Source organism: Acanthaster planci, linkage group LG02, assembly GCF_054643075.1.
Source record: "Acanthaster planci isolate LZ-2023a linkage group LG02, COTS_SCS, whole genome shotgun sequence".
Taxonomy (NCBI): Eukaryota; Metazoa; Echinodermata; class Asteroidea; order Valvatida; family Acanthasteridae; genus Acanthaster; species Acanthaster planci.
This window is the reverse complement of record NC_141778.1, coordinates 3126074-3142378: the sequence shown is the minus strand read 5'-3', so window position 1 is coordinate 3142378 and position 16305 is coordinate 3126074. Positions and strand designations below refer to the sequence as shown.

The following is a 16305-nucleotide window of genomic DNA, read 5'->3' as shown; positions in this document are numbered from 1 at the left end:
GAGTGCAAAATGTGTGCAAAAGTCCAGTAACTTGAAACTACCAGTGAAATGACGGGAAATGAGTAAAAAAAAAATAATCCTGGACAAGGATTGCGCCGTCCATCTATCCATCTATAGTTAATTTTTTCAGCAGGGAACGGTGCATGATGCTTTTCTGACCTCTCCTTAAGTTCAGTGCCCATCAACCCCTCCCCCCGTTCCTTGAAAGCTAGATCCGCCCCTGCAACGACTGCGCTTTGTCGAGACATTTATTTTAATGATAATATATCTTTGAAATTCAAAGATAACGCATCTTGGAAACATGGAATTCAACGCGGCAAAGACCCAAGGGGGGGTGGCAAAACCAGAAAGCAGCGTCCCTGGTCAGGGGCGGATCTAGCTTTCGGGAAACAGGGGTGTTGATGGGCGACAGGGTTGTATACACTTGCCATGCTTGTTGTTCACGGACCACTAGCGCTCACGGGTTCGGCCTCATCTTTGATCCACCGGAAATTGATACATGTAATTGTTTAACTAACTATAGATGGATGGATGGACAGGGTAAGTTCGTCCCGGACTTTTTGTATTCATTCCGTCATGTTAATGGTACAGTGTAGTTCCATTTAGTCCGCGGCTGAAGGGGGGGGGGTTGCAACTCCCGTCCCCTAGATCGGCCTCCAATTAATGGTGCGCCAATTAAGTTGCATTAACTGATCGCACCATGCGGTGACGATGTGAAGCAGCTTCTCAGCGATTTCTGAGCCGTAAAATGGCTCTGTTCATACTAAGCAATTCACTGCCATTTGATTAAGACACTTAATATCTTCATTCTGATTGATTTAAAAATCATCTTCTTTTTGGGGACCCTCCCTATCTGCCCCAAGCTGGGTGTGAAGTGTACTGATATGACACCAGTTTTGAGAGCTATCCCGCAAAAACAATGTCTAAAATTTGAATTCCAAGTTTCGGAGATGTATCATCATTGATTTTAGGATTTCCCAAATACCGTATAATCGTTGATTTAATTCAATGTTTCCAAGATAAGTTATGTTTGAGCTCTGCATTTCACAGATCATTGAAATCAGCATCTCCACAAAGCGTTATCAATTGAATTCAGCGTTTTGGGATAATGAAATCAATGTTATCCAGCAGCGCATGTTTCTCGGTAACGTAGTAACATGGATGATCATTTAAGCTTTTGTACTTAATGAAACGATATCGATGACATGAGGTTTCATACATCTTGATGAACTTATTATCCTCAGTTTAGTTAAAATCACATTACATTTACATCGGCACGAACAATACATTTCTGAGTAGCATACGGGTACATCATGTATACATCCTTTGCCACATGCAAGTAGGCCTGAACCACGGAGGACTTCTTTTTTGTTTCAGATCAGGGGTATTAAATAAAAGTAAAAGTGGGAACGGGCCATGATGCGTGCGTGGCTTGTGGTCATTATGTTATTTCTAAGGGAGACAGGTTGGCATGACTCTCAGGCTTCGCCTTCCACCTCTGAGGCTGCAGGTCCTCGGCGGGTTCGTTCGAATCCCATGATGCAGCTTGGTAACTCGGTCCACATGTGGATTGGGTCCTTAAACCTGATTCCTTGGGTTTTGGTTTTACCCAGGGTATTCCTCTGGAATTTTCCTCCACCTCTAAAACTGTAACTGCTTCTCGCTGTGTCATCCTCCTCTCTGCAAGTTGGCGATGTTTAGTTCAAGTCCCCGGGCTACTTTGTCAGCTTCATAGGATACGGATCATCCAGACAGATTGTCTGCCGCATATTTGGAAAGACCGCCCTCAACTACGAAATGATCTCATATCGACACGGCGCACTTCAATCGCGGGTACCCAAGTCCCAACATACGCGATTGGCGTGTCAACAAGTTCTACATGAATCTGCCATCCTGGCTACATTATCGTCAATTGTCGCTGGACGTGGATGCCCATCGCTTGTAAAGTGTGAGCCAGTGCTGGCAAGTGTTGTATTGCCAATCCCGTGTCAGTACAGGTTTTTTTTAAATTTTATGTCACCGAAGTACAGGTAGTTCAGTGCGCTGAGCTACCCCTGTTTTTGTAAAATTAAAAATTTCACGTTTTACTCTAGAAATCACCTTTATTTACACTTTAAGGACATAGTGGGAGATGGTTGGGATACATGTTGTTGGGTCTATCACAGGAGTCTTGCACTGTACTAATTGACTTAAGCATCCTACATCATACATGTATGGATTGTAATAATGTTACTGAACCCCATTCGCTCTTGTCCTTCATTGTACATGTACAGGTTGCGTCTGTCATGTCTGTCGTGTTCGTATCCTTCCTCCATGGTCATGTCTGCCATTGTTGTCTGTACTATACTGTACACCCATGTACTTACACTTTACACTAATTTACTTCTCAGCTTGGGAAAAACATCAGTGCAGAATTTTATGAGCAAAATAAAGTAGTATTTGGAGGATCATGGAGGCGCAATGCAAGACTCTTATAGTTGTGATTTTTTTTTGTTTTTTGCAGATTGATGTTGATTACCATCTATCAATGAAGTTACATGTATTGTAAGAAGTTTTCACTGGTTTATGCAGTCCACTTGATAAAAAGTTTGCAATGGAGGCAGAGATGGATTTAGATGTAGCCTTGCATGAACTGGGAATGTTGAGTGCTGTCACGGACAGCCGTAGAGACTACCTCAATGAGCAGGCACAACGACGACGGACCTCGTCCTGTTACAGTGTGCTGCAAATGAATCCAACATATGTGACCTGTCTTGGGCCAGTCTGTTATTCAGTTAAGCCGAAGTCTACGGAGGTTGATGTGGGTGAGGCTCCAAGGAGTTTGAGGGCGTCGGGCTCTGTTCCCGATCTCCTGACAGACGACAGGCGAGTGTCCCGCCACCAGAGGTCGAAGCCGCGGTACAGCCGTCCGTATCACATCCCGAAGCATGCCTCAAACAGCCGTGTCCGACGGACTACGGGACCAACCGAAGACAAACGCGAGGCAGACAAAACAAATTCAGAGGAGGCCTCAGTCTTTCTCAGTTCAAACTCTGAAGTGATGCCAACCGTCCACTTGCTGACGCGATCCAAGTCAGTGGACGATCTAAGCAAGACTGGATTGCCTGACCAGGTCGTGATGAGCTCAGCAGTCAGGACCCAACATCAGGAACTTGAAATGGTCTCCAGGCATTTGAGAGACTTGCAAGTGTCTTCCAGTTGACTGAAATTTGGTGCAGGGAATATTCCTGAAGGTTTCAGATGTACATCTCAGGAATTGCTGAGCATCAGCATTGGAGACCCTACACAGATGTTGTAAGGCCAAGTAAACGAAAAGCTCAACATGTTTAGCATCCAGACATTTGAAAAGGAGATGTAGATGCTTCATTCTCAAGATGGCAGCCGTTCTTTTATGTCCGACAAAGTTTGTTTCCACTGTTCAGAAATACATGTACAGAAAGAAAGACTCATTGAAAAAGAAAATTGGACCTACCCCATATCATGGAAGTGGCATTTGTTACTTGTGTGGCACGGTTTTGCAAGAATTCAAAAAAACAAAGTCATAGACTTGTGTGCAATTTGCAGCTCAAGTCAAATATTCAGTTGGGGCCATCATGCAGTGACGCAGTCAAGGGGAGGGGTGGCTGGGGCATGTGTCCCCCCCCCCAGGGGCCCCCACTGAAAAAAACAGATGAATGGATATTGAACAAGGCTAACAAAACTTGCCCTAAAAAAACCACACCACTGAAAGCTGGTGCCCCGCCCCCCCCAGTAAAATACTAGCTACACCACTGCCATCATGATACTTGTAATGTCCATGACGTTGTAGTTGCCAGTTCCCTAATTCACCCACCTTTTGTAAAGTCTAGTTTTCACAGGAAGGGGTGAAATAAGGAAACTGGCAACTATACCGTGAAGGATATTAAAGACATGAGATATTGCGGGTGACTGAGATACAGGAAAAATGCAGTAACCAACAGCATCTAAAGTTGGAAGATGAGACTCACGATTATCATATTTTCAGATGGATTAGACGACATCTTTGCTTTATTTTTACCTCATTTTTCCTCTTATAAAATTAAAAAAATAAATCCAGGTGGCTTCCAAGGATGTGGGTAAGGATGATAAACATGATTTGTTTTTTACTTGTCCTAGTTCTTAACAGTGGGCTTTGCCATGCATTTACGTGCATCATGGTAAAAAAAAATTGAGTCTTATTAATGTGCAGAAAGACAGGTTTTTGCATCTGAGTGATTCAAGAATTACTTTGAAAAGGCTTAATGTAAACTACTAACGTCTGAATTGGCTTTTCTGTGCAATGTATTTGTTGTGATAACAATGACAAATCTTCCAAGGATTCCATGTCACCTGCATAGCAACAAGAAGAAGTGTTTGAATTGTGTATTTTAGGTCTGCAGTACGAATGGATGCTTGTTAAGGCCGGTTCATACTCTCTGCGTATTCAATGTGTACGCAGCGCGAAGGTCTATTTTGAGGTGTCTGCAGTGCGTGAGGGAAACCCCAGCGCGTAATGAAAATACGCGCCCTTGCACGCAGTTTCTGAAAATAATTGATAGTGTGTACGCGCCAAATATGCGTATTTGGACAAAATGAAATTTTTAAACGTTTGTCGGATATGCACACGCAGCCGAGACTTGAGAAAAGATGAAAGTGTGAACGTCAAATGCGGCGTTCACATTATGCGCTGCGTGGGTACAAATGCGGCGAGTATGAACCAGCCCTTACTTTTTTAACTGAAATGCACTGGACTTCAACAAGACTGGGTACAATTTCACAGCACTGCTGAGCACCTGATTCTACGCTAACAGTGGCTTGCCTCATGTCATAGAGACCTTAACTATCAAGGACAGCAAAAGGCATGCTAACCTTGGAGGTCAAATTTGGTTAACTTGGTGACGTCAGTCACGTAACAGTGGAAATCTTCATGCGCGCCCATGCAGTTTTTGTACTAAGCGCAGCAACTGTGAAATGCTGACCTTGAAATACGCTCACCAATAAGCAATTTTTTTTTTTACAGTTAGCCAAAAATTTTGCTTGATGGTAAGCAGTGCTGTGAAATTTGGTCCCCGTCTGAGGGGTTTTGCTACATGTACAGTACATGTAGATTATGAGAAATGGGACAAAAAAGCAACTTGTCAGACCTCTGTAAATGTGCACAAATAGTTTTAAAATTGACTTAATGTAATGATAATGTAATGCAGTGGTCTATGGGTAGAGATAAGTAACATTTACCGGTAGTAACAATACCTCCCTTGTTAAATGTACCTCAAGGTGTATCATGTATGTTCATTGCAGATGTGCGAACAAACTACACATCAATGCCTGTGCTATGTACATGCTGAAATTTTTAAGCAACTGGAAAATGTGCTCTACATTGGACCAGTGGGACATTTGTATTTCCAAACAATCCCTAAGTTGTTTACATAATGAACTTTGTTTCTTGATTTGAACCCAAACACCTGTTTTTAGATGAACTTATCTTCAGCCATGGGGATAATAAATAGGCCCTTTGGAATTTGAGCTTTGAACAAGTTTGGGCAGGTGGATAGCGTATTGTGTGGTCCCTAAAAATATGTATCAAAACAAATTTATGACTATCCTTAAGTATCAGATTTAAATATTCCCTGAGTGGTGTTGTTTTTTGGCCTCACAGTCAGATGAATGTACAAATGCATTGTGGACCATTTGTTCATCCGCTTTCGTCCCTCTATGATGCTCATTTTGAAATCAGAAAAATGACAGTTTCCATCAAGAACTGTCTCATCCCCCAAAGATCACTCACACACACTAACAGAATTAACTTGTTGATTACTTGGCCTTCCATTCATTTAATTACGTTAATCAATTTATCATACACAATTATACAAATAGACATGAGAAGCTGAATAAATTAACTGGTATAAGTTTTGAACCCAAAAGTGTAAACTTTATAGTTTATTTGCATAACTTTGGAAAATTGGTGTCAAAATCATTCCTAAAGACTTGATGAAGGGCATTCATTTAATGAAAATATTGGCTGTAAAATAAATTAATTTGAAAACAGAATGAGATGGTTGTACCTACACGCCGTAAGCGGGAATAATTTCAAAGCCTAGACAAACACTGAGTGCATTGTCAATATTGCACATACAATGTACATGTAAATGGTCATAATGATGTGAAAAGGCAATTCAAAATAATTATTTTGATCTGTGGCATTACACTGGTACACAGTTACTAAACGAGTAGTACTTTAACGAAATTTCAATGTACATGTAAAGTTACACAAAGTAACATCCACACATGGAACTGATTTGCTGAAATCAGTGGTTGAATGTGTTCGGATTTTTCAAGCATCTTTTGACCATCATTTGCAGTTAACTAAAAACCAACCGATGAAATTATTGTTGCAAGGCATACTTACGTTAAGAGATGGCCCTGTGAAATTATTCTTTCCAGCAAGCTGTCACTTTGAAGGAAACAAAGAAAGGCCATTTCCAATGATGCGTCTAAAGATGGATTTTTTGAAAATTACCATTATTGTGTCACCGGTTGGCTCTTGATATCATGGTCAAGAAAACATGTGGTCTGTTGGAAAAAGGAAAAACCATTGGAAAAGTGAAAACATATAGATGACTAACTGGGCAGATGGTCTCTCCCGTCCGGCCTTCTTGGAGAGGGGTGTGCTGTGGTCAACACTCTTCCGTGGGAATGACACTTAGACCAAACATCTTAAAGTGGCATTCTAACAGGGTCCAGCATTCTCCCTTCTTAACCATGGCATCCACGACATGTAAACACTGGAGCATTCGGGTTGAGGGCAACTGACATCCTTGGAGCAGGCATGGGCCCAGGATAGAGAACATCATAAATGTTGTCATCCGATGAATCGGAGTCCAGCGCATCAGCCATGCCATCTGCAGCAGGCATGGCTAGGGGGGCATCGAACAGGGCATTTGAAACGAGGTCTTGGTTGTGGCCGACTCTTCTCGCTGCGCTGGTCACATGGTAGAAGCATGTTACGATGGAGAGTCTTGGTTGGGCCACTTCCATTGATGGGTTCAACAACATAGACTGGCATATCTGGACTTACTTATCGCCGGACACAGTAGACTGTCTTTCTCCAGCGATTGGCAAGTTTGTGTGGACCTTTTAGGCCAACATTCTTAACCAACACATGGTCACCCGCTTCAGTTGCATGGTCATGAACTCGTTTAAGAGCCTTGTACTTCAGGGCAGTTTTCTCCATAGCTGCAGATGCAAGCTCATGTGCTCTGCATAACCTCTCCTTCAGGGCTGCAGCATACTTGCTGTGGTTTGCACCTCCACCCTGGGCAGGCAATCCAAACTGAATATCAACGGGTAGTCGTAGCTCACGCCCAAACATCAGAAAGTAGGGCGATACACCAGTGGATGAATGTTTTGTGCTATTATAGGCATGCACTAGCGGGCCGACATGGAGTCACCACTTCCGGTTCTCCTCATCCTCCAGGGTGCTGAGCATGCTGAGCAATGTCTGGTTGAAACGCTCATACTGTCCATTTCCAGAGATGCTAAGTCATGTGACTTGGACTTGAGTTAGACTCGAGTCACTATTTTTGTGACTTGTGACTTGACTTGTAAATACCAGCTTTGACTTGTGACTTGACTTGGACTTGCAAAAATTGACTTGCTCCCAACCCAAGTCAGACGCTACTCGACTGGCCCCATATATTTTTAATTAAGCTATTCAGTTTACGCCTTACTTGGTCACCCGGACTTCGGCTTGCACGGCTTCTATTTCACCTAGCTGCAGCTGTAGATCAGGAAGCATGCATATCATACTGGTACATTGTGTTTCGTTGACGTGTGACTAGGATAAATAGCGCCCTCACTATGTCATCATTTTATCTCCCCGCTTATTTCCAACCTGCAATGTACATTTGTCAAATTAAACACGAGGACAGATATGTGATTAACTGCAAGAATAGTCATTTCAACACAAGTAAAAAGGGGAATTATGGAGAAAATGGCTAGTTCATTGAGCGACTTGGCAATGGATGAATACCCTTCAACAAATCGACAGTAATATCCAGCAAAGCTGAGAAAGGACTTCAATGCTCTGGCTTTATTAGGAAGCGGCCAAGACTTAACAGCCTCAATCTTGCACGGATCAGTGCTGACGCCCTCAGAGGGGGCACCAGAAAGCTGTCTTGTGCTTGTCTTCCTCCGCCAATTCTATCTGGTAATAACCGGCTTTCAGATCAAGACAGGAAAACCAGGATGCTCCATTCACGGAATGAAGGATGTCCTCTACCTTTGGTATGTTGTACTGGTCTCTGACAGTCTGGCTATTAAGCTTGCGGTAATCAATGCAGAGGTGGAGGTCATCCTTCTTCTTACAGAAGAGTACTACTGGAGAAGCAAACTGGCTGACTGAGTCGTGAGTGATACCTTTGCTCTGCAGATCCCTCAGATGTTGTCGGGCGTCGGCATAATCGGCAGGAGGGATTTGCCGACAGTTCTCACAGAAAGGTGTCTCATCTGTCCGGTGAATCTTGTGTTTGACGGAGGTGGTGCAGCCGATGTCTAGATCATCTCTGGAGAAAACACTGGAACAGACACAAAGTAACCGTTTGATTCGCTTGGCCTCTGCTTCTGGGAGGGGAAAATCAGTAAAGTCAAACTGGGATTCAATACTCTCACCGCCAAGGTGGTCAGTTGACATAGGTGGGAACCCATCTGATGTAAAAGGCAATTCCCCAGCAATTTCAGATACAGATGCAAGCTCGCATCTTGCAGGGACCACAACCATGTCGCAGGAGACATTGCCGAGTGTGACTTTCATCTTAGCTTTTTGCCTAGCGGGTAGTGAAAGCTGTTGCTCATCGTTATGGCATTGGGGAGGTGGGCAAACTCAGCTTCTGAATGAGAACTTCTCGCTTGGCTCTGCTTCGATTATTCACCAGTCCGGTAACTTGAACTGTCTCATCAGGCTTGATGGAGATGGCCCTCATCATTGTGATGGGACCTAAAACAGCTGAGGAACTCACAGCACAGTCTTTGTAGATTCGCTGCCAAGCAGAATTAACGGAGAGTTTGTCCAGGAAATTTCGCCCACCTTTCTGTTTACAAGCCTGTAACAAACCACGTACCACGCTGGTGTTGGTGCCAACAATCAGGGGAGAGTTGTCACCCCCCGGCGGTCAGGGCATACAAGGGCGAGAGTCGTAGCCTACTGCTCACTTCCGGCGAGTCAACCGGAAATTTGAGGCTAATCTCGACGTAATCCTTGTACAGCACTGGCTGTCCTGCAGCACCTACCACTGTAGGCTGCGATAGGGGATGAAGCTGGCAGTATGCACCTGGAGTTGGTGAGAAGCTTGTTATTATCTGCTGCTGATCCATACACGCGGGAGAGACAGGTTAAATACTCCTGTGCTGAGCTATCGCTGCTGACAGCCCAGACAATGTGTAGCTTGGGTGGGACAAGGGATTCGGTTGTTCTGCTCTTCTTCTCGCTACCGCGATGCTCTTGTCCTTCAGAGGTTGGGGTTGTCAGTCTTCACCAGCTGGGACGGGCGAATTTCTGGAGAACAGTCTCATGCAGCGGTAAGACTGGTTGGACCCCTTATCAAAAACATGTACGACAGGCTTGATGCTGGCACGCTCATGCTTGGTGTCGTCATCGGGATCTAACCTGAGGGACTTAAGGTCATCCAGGGTTTTCCCATTACCGGATAAAAATTCATTAAGGGCCTCCTAATGTTCCATTGTGGTCAGTTGGTACAGGTTTGCAACAATTTTGTAATACTAACTCGATAAGATAAAAACATGAAACGGGGGAAGCACACCCATAACAGAATAAAATGTCCGGTAATAATGCGAAAGGCAAAAGCAACAACAATGACTCACAAGACACAATTCAATCAGTATAAAATGACAGCTCAAGGTAATATCGGACATGAAAATTCAACACATTCAGGGTAATAACAATCAAAAGTCAGTGTTTTAGAACAAAAAAAAGTGCTTCTGTTAGGGGGATTATTAATTTCCTTCTGCAGTCACTCAACAATTGGCTGAAAAATAGGAAAAGGAGGGAACAACTGAAAAAGGGAATAAATTCAAAGTGAGCAGAATCCGGGCAGTGCCTCCATTTTTTGTGTTACAGGTTGGCTCCCGATATCGTGGTCAAGAAAACATGGTCAGTTGGAAAAGGTAAAAACCATGGAAAAACTGAAAACATACAGATGATAATTGGGCAGATGGTTTTTCCCCTCCGGCCCTTTTCGAGAGGCTTCGAGAGGGGTATGCTGTGGTCAACACTCTCCCGTGAGAATGACACTCAGTCGGACCCAACATCTTAAAGTGGCATTCTAACAGGGTAGCATAAGCGTGTGCAAGTGTTGACACATATGCATGTGCTATAATCTGACAGTTCACTGTGTGAAATTGAACAGCTGCCTTTGACTGAACATGAGAATGTGCCCCACTGTCCCAGACACTGAATTCAGGTGTAATCCAAAACATGACCCTGCAAGTTTTGATCTTAAATTGAAATCCCACAATATTGTTTCTCTCATAAAAAACAGTATTCGTTCGGAGCTAAAACTTCATCAGGTTTGTTCTCAGGTGCCCTTCTCTAGATTTTGAGTCATTTTGTTCCCTCAAAGCAACATAATGCAGAAGTGACAAATCGCGGACTGTACATGTACCTTTAAACTACCATGATTCCTTGTAATTCCTTGGATTTTTATTTTGTCGCCTGTACGCGTTAGTAAATGCGTAGTCTTTGCTTAGAGTCACCATACTGGAATGAAAGAATGTGCAACACAAAGGTTATGTCCAGAGTACTTGCCAGTGGCTTGATATTTCACACGAGACTATGGGGGGGGCTGCCGCAACTGCCTACAGTGCTGTCTGTACATGTATATGTATTTTTATTTCTACAGCCAAGTATAGGATACAACCAAAGACTCTTTACGTCATATGAATATGGACATGAGGGTTGTTAAGTTTGCACCAGAGTCCATTCAGGTCGCCAATGCTTGCAAGTGCAGCCTCTCTTTAAATCCTTACCATGCCAAGGGCATATGTGTTTCCCATTTCCTAAAACGAACTGCCATATTGGATCAGTACTGAGGCTGCACTTGCAAAACAGAAGTTTGTGTTGTGAAGCTGTAATTATCTTTCAGCTGAAAGGTCCCTTGGACAAACAGGAAAATCTTTGAAAAATATTTACAATGATGCCTGCACACTGAGTGTGTGAAGTACTGCCACAATGTTCCTCAGCAACTAGAATCTCTCATTAATGCTGTCATTCACAGCTCTCTGTTTTCTGTCAAGTAAAACTGCTCCTTTCAGCAAGACTCAACAGAAGTTCTGTCTCAATTTTGTTTCCTTTTTCAGGGGGAAGTCGCCCCTTAACTTTGGTGATACTGCTGCTTCGCTCAGGACTGTGTGTTCAGCGTCTGCTTGAGTTTGTTGTAGTGTGCCTCAATCTCATCAATCTTCCGCTGGTGCTCTGAGTCCAAGGCGTCTCGCTGCTCGTTCAGCCTCTCTAGGAACACCTTCCAATCATCCTCCCGTTTTGCCCGTTCCTTCTCCAAAGGCTTACTCTGACAGGGAAAGACAAGAAAATGTAAAGATTAGGGGCACCTAGATACTCGACGCAAAAACCATGAGTTTTGACGGTGTAGTTGACAGAGGGAGCCCTCCCCCCATGTATTTAAAAACGTCTCTCCATTTGCCCCCCCCTCCTCGCAATAAACAATTTGGAGAATTGAAGAAAATGTTCGAAATATTGAGATAAACCAGAAATTCTCTCCCTCCCCCCAACAACCATACTCCTACTTGCCTCCCACCAAGGTGAAAGTCCTGGCTACATCACTCAACCTACCACTGAATTTACTCCTACTTGCCTCCCACCAAGGTGAAAGTCCTGGCTACATCACTCAACCTACCACTGAATTTACTCCTACTTGCCTCCCACCAAGGTGAAAGTCCTGGCTACATCACTCAACCTACCACTGAATTTACTCCTACTTGCCTCCCACCAAGGTGAAAGTCCTGGCTACATCACTCAACCTACCACTGAATTTACTCCTACTTGCCTCCCACCAAGGTGAAAGTCCTGGCTACATCACTCAACCTACCACTGAATTTACTCCTACTTGCCTCCCACCAAGGTGAAAGTCCTGGCTACATCACTCAACCTACCACTGAATTTACTCCTACTTGCCTCCCACCAAGGTGAAAGTCCTGGCTACATCACTCAACCTACCACTGAATTTACTCCTACTTGCCTCCCACCAAGGTGAAAGTCCTGGCTACATCACTCAACCTACCACTGAATTTACTCCTACTTGCCTCCCACCAAGGTGAAAGTCCTGGCTACATCACTCAACCTACCACTGAATTTACTCCTACTTGCCTCCCACCAAGGTGAAAGTCCTGGCTACATCACTCAACCTACCACTGAATTTACTCCTACTTGCCTCCCACCAAGGTGAAAGTCCTGGCTACATCACTCAACCTACCACTGAATTTACTCCTACTTGCCTCCCACCAAGGTGAAAGTCCTGGCTACATCACTCAACCTACCACTGAATTTACTCCTACTTGCCTCCCAACAAGGTGAAAGTCCTGGCTACATCACTCAACCTACCACTGAATTTTTACAGTTCTCTTTTCCTAAAAGCTCCATTTTAACATTATTTCATAGAGTGAACACCCCTTCGAGATACGTACAGCATTTCTATCAAAATTTTCCCATGACCTGAGATGGATCTCATTTGTTTTCAGGGTCCTCACAACTCCCAAAAATCCAGTCACAAATTCTTTCACAAGGCTAGTCAGTCATAAGTAACACAGGGTGAACGATGACAAAGGAAGGGTTGTTGTTAAAGTTCACTTGAATAGCTTGTGACTTGGCTAAAGAGTTGATGACATCTGAATGACTTACGATGGACTTAATCGGGGGTGTGGTGAAGGCATTTTTTTGGGGGTGGTGGTTTATGCTAGAGTCAATTTGCCAACTTAAATTTGCTCGACAATCTCGTGTTGTGTAAAATGGAAATCTGGAACATTCATTTCATACTTCGGGGCAATGCCGACGGCAAACAGAATGTATATCGTTTATGTACACTTGTACCAATTTTGGATTCATTTGCCGACTGAAGCTCTATTTGCCTAATGGAATTTATTATTCGGTGGGTGCTACCCGTCGCTACGCCCCTGCTGGTAATGGACTTGTGATGGGCACAAGTGCCACACTCTTGTCTTGCTTTTCTCATGGCTTTGAATATCTCTAGCCTTACCTCCAGCCTATCTTCTTCTTGCTTTTGAAGCCTTCTGCACATCATATTAGTAACTTCCACTGCAAAGAAAGGTCGTACATGGTACTGGCTTCAATTAGATCAAGGACTGGCTTGCTGCCAAGAAACGGCTAGAAAAATAGCTTTTGAGTCTGATATAAAGCCAAGACAAAACCTCGGATTTGGAGAATTGCCTTACATTGTTCCAGTGCCTCTTGGCAATGCTTGTCCATCAGACTGCTGCACCCTGGGAAGATCTTCTCGTTCAAGTCTTTCATCTGAGTGGCGATGCGCTCCAAGCGCTTCTGCTCTCTGTCATTCCGCTTGCCCTGTGTTTGTAAATGTCGCATTAAAAATGGGTTAAAGAAACAGTAAATGAACAGAAAGTTGAAGAAAAACCCTAATAGAATGATCTCTTTGTGTTAGGCCAAAATGAGCAGGAAGCCAGTTGCAGGTAACAGAGTTGGCATGGTGCTTTGGTTGTTAACTCACTTGTGCTACACACGTACATGTAGACAGAAACAAATTTTGTTCACCTCAAATTCCTTGATGAAGAATCGGATTTCTCCCTGGATGACCGGTTTGTGGTCCAGCAGCCGGGCATGGATCTCACCCAGATCTGAAAAAGTGAAGCATCTGTGATTTTTAACATGCTTGCCTCCGGTTAAATCCAAACTTGATGGTGCAAGTCCAAATTAACATAGTGAACAATGCTTGTGTTGGTCTGATCAGTTGATCGGTACAATTGCTCGATCTTTGAGTAATCTTCCAATCTTATTGTACAATTTGCCGATAATTTGGTCATCAGTAATCACCTTTTCTTTCTGATTCGTGGCTGTGAAAGATTTTTTTTAAAAAAGGAAGTTAAGTTGAAGACTTCATACAGTATTGACTAGTACAGCACAATGTGATCACACAGTCGTGCAGATGGAGCATTTGTACTCAACACTGATCTCTGAGGGTAACCAAAGCTTGAGTAACTCAAGCCCAGGTTGGACGATGTCTTCATGTACAATGAATTTTTGAGAAATTTTCACCAGAAGCAGACCACCCCTAAAATGCAGAAAATGTCCCTGTCCAGAAAAGTAGCCATTTTGAAAAACCCTCCCTCGGCAAAATGGCTCAAATAGTGCACACTGCAACTACATGTGAGATCTAGGCAGGGGTACCAAGTCATCGTGCCACAGCGAACTTTTTTCAACATTTTTCCAACTTTTATCTGACAACAATGGTAATTTTGTTGACATATTCCTTATGTCCAGAATTATATAAATTGATGCTTGATCTAGAGTAAGTAAATATGAATGTCCTCGGGCAATGTGCTTGCAGAAAATACATCAGTTCCACACTTCCACTGTAGACATCCAACTTAGCGTTACAACGCGTTATAACTTTATATCCATGTTATTACTGAGCATCGGGCATGTCGGGACTACTTGCAGACAAAGGAGCTTTTATCACATGCCTTGCAAGATTCGAACCATCCAAGGATCGCCACAGTAACTGCAAATATTATGCACATAAGCGGAGCCAGGTGTGCTATTGCATGGACGCCGTAGAACGTTATTACATCATAATAGGGTCATTATAACGCCATAACAGGGCGTTATTACACCTTCAAATTGGGTGTTATAACGCCATAATAGGACATTTTTTTGCCTGAAAATAGGGGTTATAATGCCATATTAGGGCGTTATAATGCCGTATTAGGGCGTTATAATGGCGTAATAGGGCATAATAATGCCGTATTAGGGGGTTATAATGCCGTATTAGGGCGTTATAATGGCGTAATAGGGCATAATAATGCCGTATTAGGGGGTTATAATGCCGTAATAGGGCGTTATAATGCCGTATTAGGGCGTTATAACGCCCTAAACTAAAAAACGTGTGTTCCTGGCGAAGATCAGCCACCGTAAAGTACAGATGGGCCTAAGTAAAATGGTCAACAACACTGTCAACAGATGGCATGTCGATCATGACTACGTTAGTGCATTAGGGTACATGTACATGCGGGCCCAGTCTGTGAAAGAAAAACAACAATTTTAAATTTAACTTTTTGCCACGCCCCTACATGTACATGCGATTCCCAGCAACCGGTAGGTGGCGCTATACATCTGCGCTTCATCATTCATGACAACACGCTGTAGGGTGCATCTTCGTATTTCGGCCAGAAATATGTCCGCCGAGCTCATTAATAAAAGTTATACACTCAAAATATTCTATATTAGAGGGTCCTGAGAGCCATGGAAGTGAGGAATTGAAGAAATATGAGACTGGACCTCTGGGCCGGACTCGGGGCTTCCAATTCTGAGCAATTTGGATGCAATCGGGTTTGAAAGTGGTAATATTTGAGCCATTTTGCCGACGGAGGGTTTTTCAAAATGGCTGCTTTTCTGGACAGGGACATTTTCTGCATTTTAGGGGTGGTCTGCTTCCGGTGAAAATTTCTCAAAAATTCATTGGTCAACCCCCCGAAAATTGAAAGGAAAATGAAAGAAGACATGTGGAACATCATTTTTCTGTGCAGCCTGAACACCTGTGAGAGTTGTGAGTATTTTTAAAATATTTGTGAAGTATGGGGATTTATCACTGCTGTCTATGGGAATTTGTTTTTAGTGGTGCACCCTTTAGTGTTATGTACAGGCCTACACGCGTGTCCGTTTAATGGGCTACGCAACCTCTTCAAACAAACGACGTCAAGTCAGCCAAAAGTAAAGCATACAGCTGAAGGCCTACGCATATTCATCTGACATGTTTGAAAGTGATGATTACATACCTTTTATTACATTCTCAACCATACCTCATCAGGATATAGGATTTCACTGACTCACACTTAGTTTCTGCTACCAATTCACATGCAAGTTTACTTAGTCAGGCTCCCTAATTACCATTAACTCCCTTATTTCGTTAGGTCGAGATCATGATGCATATGAAGGCCAGGTTGGAGATCTACGGTTTCATCAAACGAAAGGTTAAAGGTCACCAACGCGGAAGTATGCCTATGTCATGTTCAAATCAACTGGCTGCGCCT

At 43.4% G+C, this 16305-nt stretch overlaps 2 protein-coding genes across 4 annotated transcripts; one reads left to right on the top strand and one right to left on the bottom strand.

Moving 5' to 3' along the window:
• Positions 1-1810: 1810 nt before the first annotated feature.
• On the top strand, positions 1811-5918 carry LOC110975270 (uncharacterized). Of its 3 annotated transcripts, none has more exons than XM_087132554.1 (2): positions 1811-1948; positions 2504-5918. In XM_087132554.1, exon 2 carries the CDS (start codon positions 2594-2596, stop codon positions 3200-3202), a length of 609 nt encoding a protein of 202 aa, XP_086988680.1. In that variant the 5' UTR covers positions 1811-1948; positions 2504-2593; the 3' UTR covers positions 3203-5918. The 3 variants fall into 3 exon arrangements, with proteins under 3 accessions (XP_086988680.1, XP_022083301.1, XP_086988679.1); XM_022227609.2 differs by having other exon boundaries at positions 1811-1987; XM_087132553.1 differs by lacking the exon at positions 1811-1948 and adding an exon at positions 2007-2030.
• Positions 5797-16215, bottom strand: LOC110975272 (biogenesis of lysosome-related organelles complex 1 subunit 5-like). The gene is made up of 5 exons (XM_022227613.2): positions 16051-16215; positions 13811-13893; positions 13474-13603; positions 13278-13336; positions 5797-11576 (listed from the first exon to the last, which is right to left on the bottom strand). The coding sequence occupies exons 1-5, from the start codon at positions 16070-16072 to the stop codon at positions 11409-11411; spliced, it is 462 nt and encodes a 153-aa protein (XP_022083305.2). The 5' UTR covers positions 16073-16215; the 3' UTR covers positions 5797-11408.
• Between the last annotated feature and the right edge of the window lie 90 nt (positions 16216-16305).

Excerpts from the sequence above, each read along its gene's own strand:
- LOC110975270 (XM_087132554.1), top strand. The coding sequence starts at position 2,594 with ATGGAGGCAGAGATGGATTTAGATGTAGCCTTGCATGAACTGGGAATG.
- LOC110975272 (XM_022227613.2), bottom strand. The coding sequence starts at position 16,072 with ATGGTTGAGAATGTAATAAAAG. Across the intron at positions 13,337-13,473 it reads CCAAGAGGCACTGGAACAAT|TGGAAGTTACTAATATGATG; the intron begins GTAAGGCAATTC and ends CTTTCTTTGCAG. Across the intron at positions 11,577-13,277 it reads AAGAAGAAGATAGGCTGGAG|AGTAAGCCTTTGGAGAAGGA; the intron begins GTAAGGCTAGAG and ends TTTCCCTGTCAG.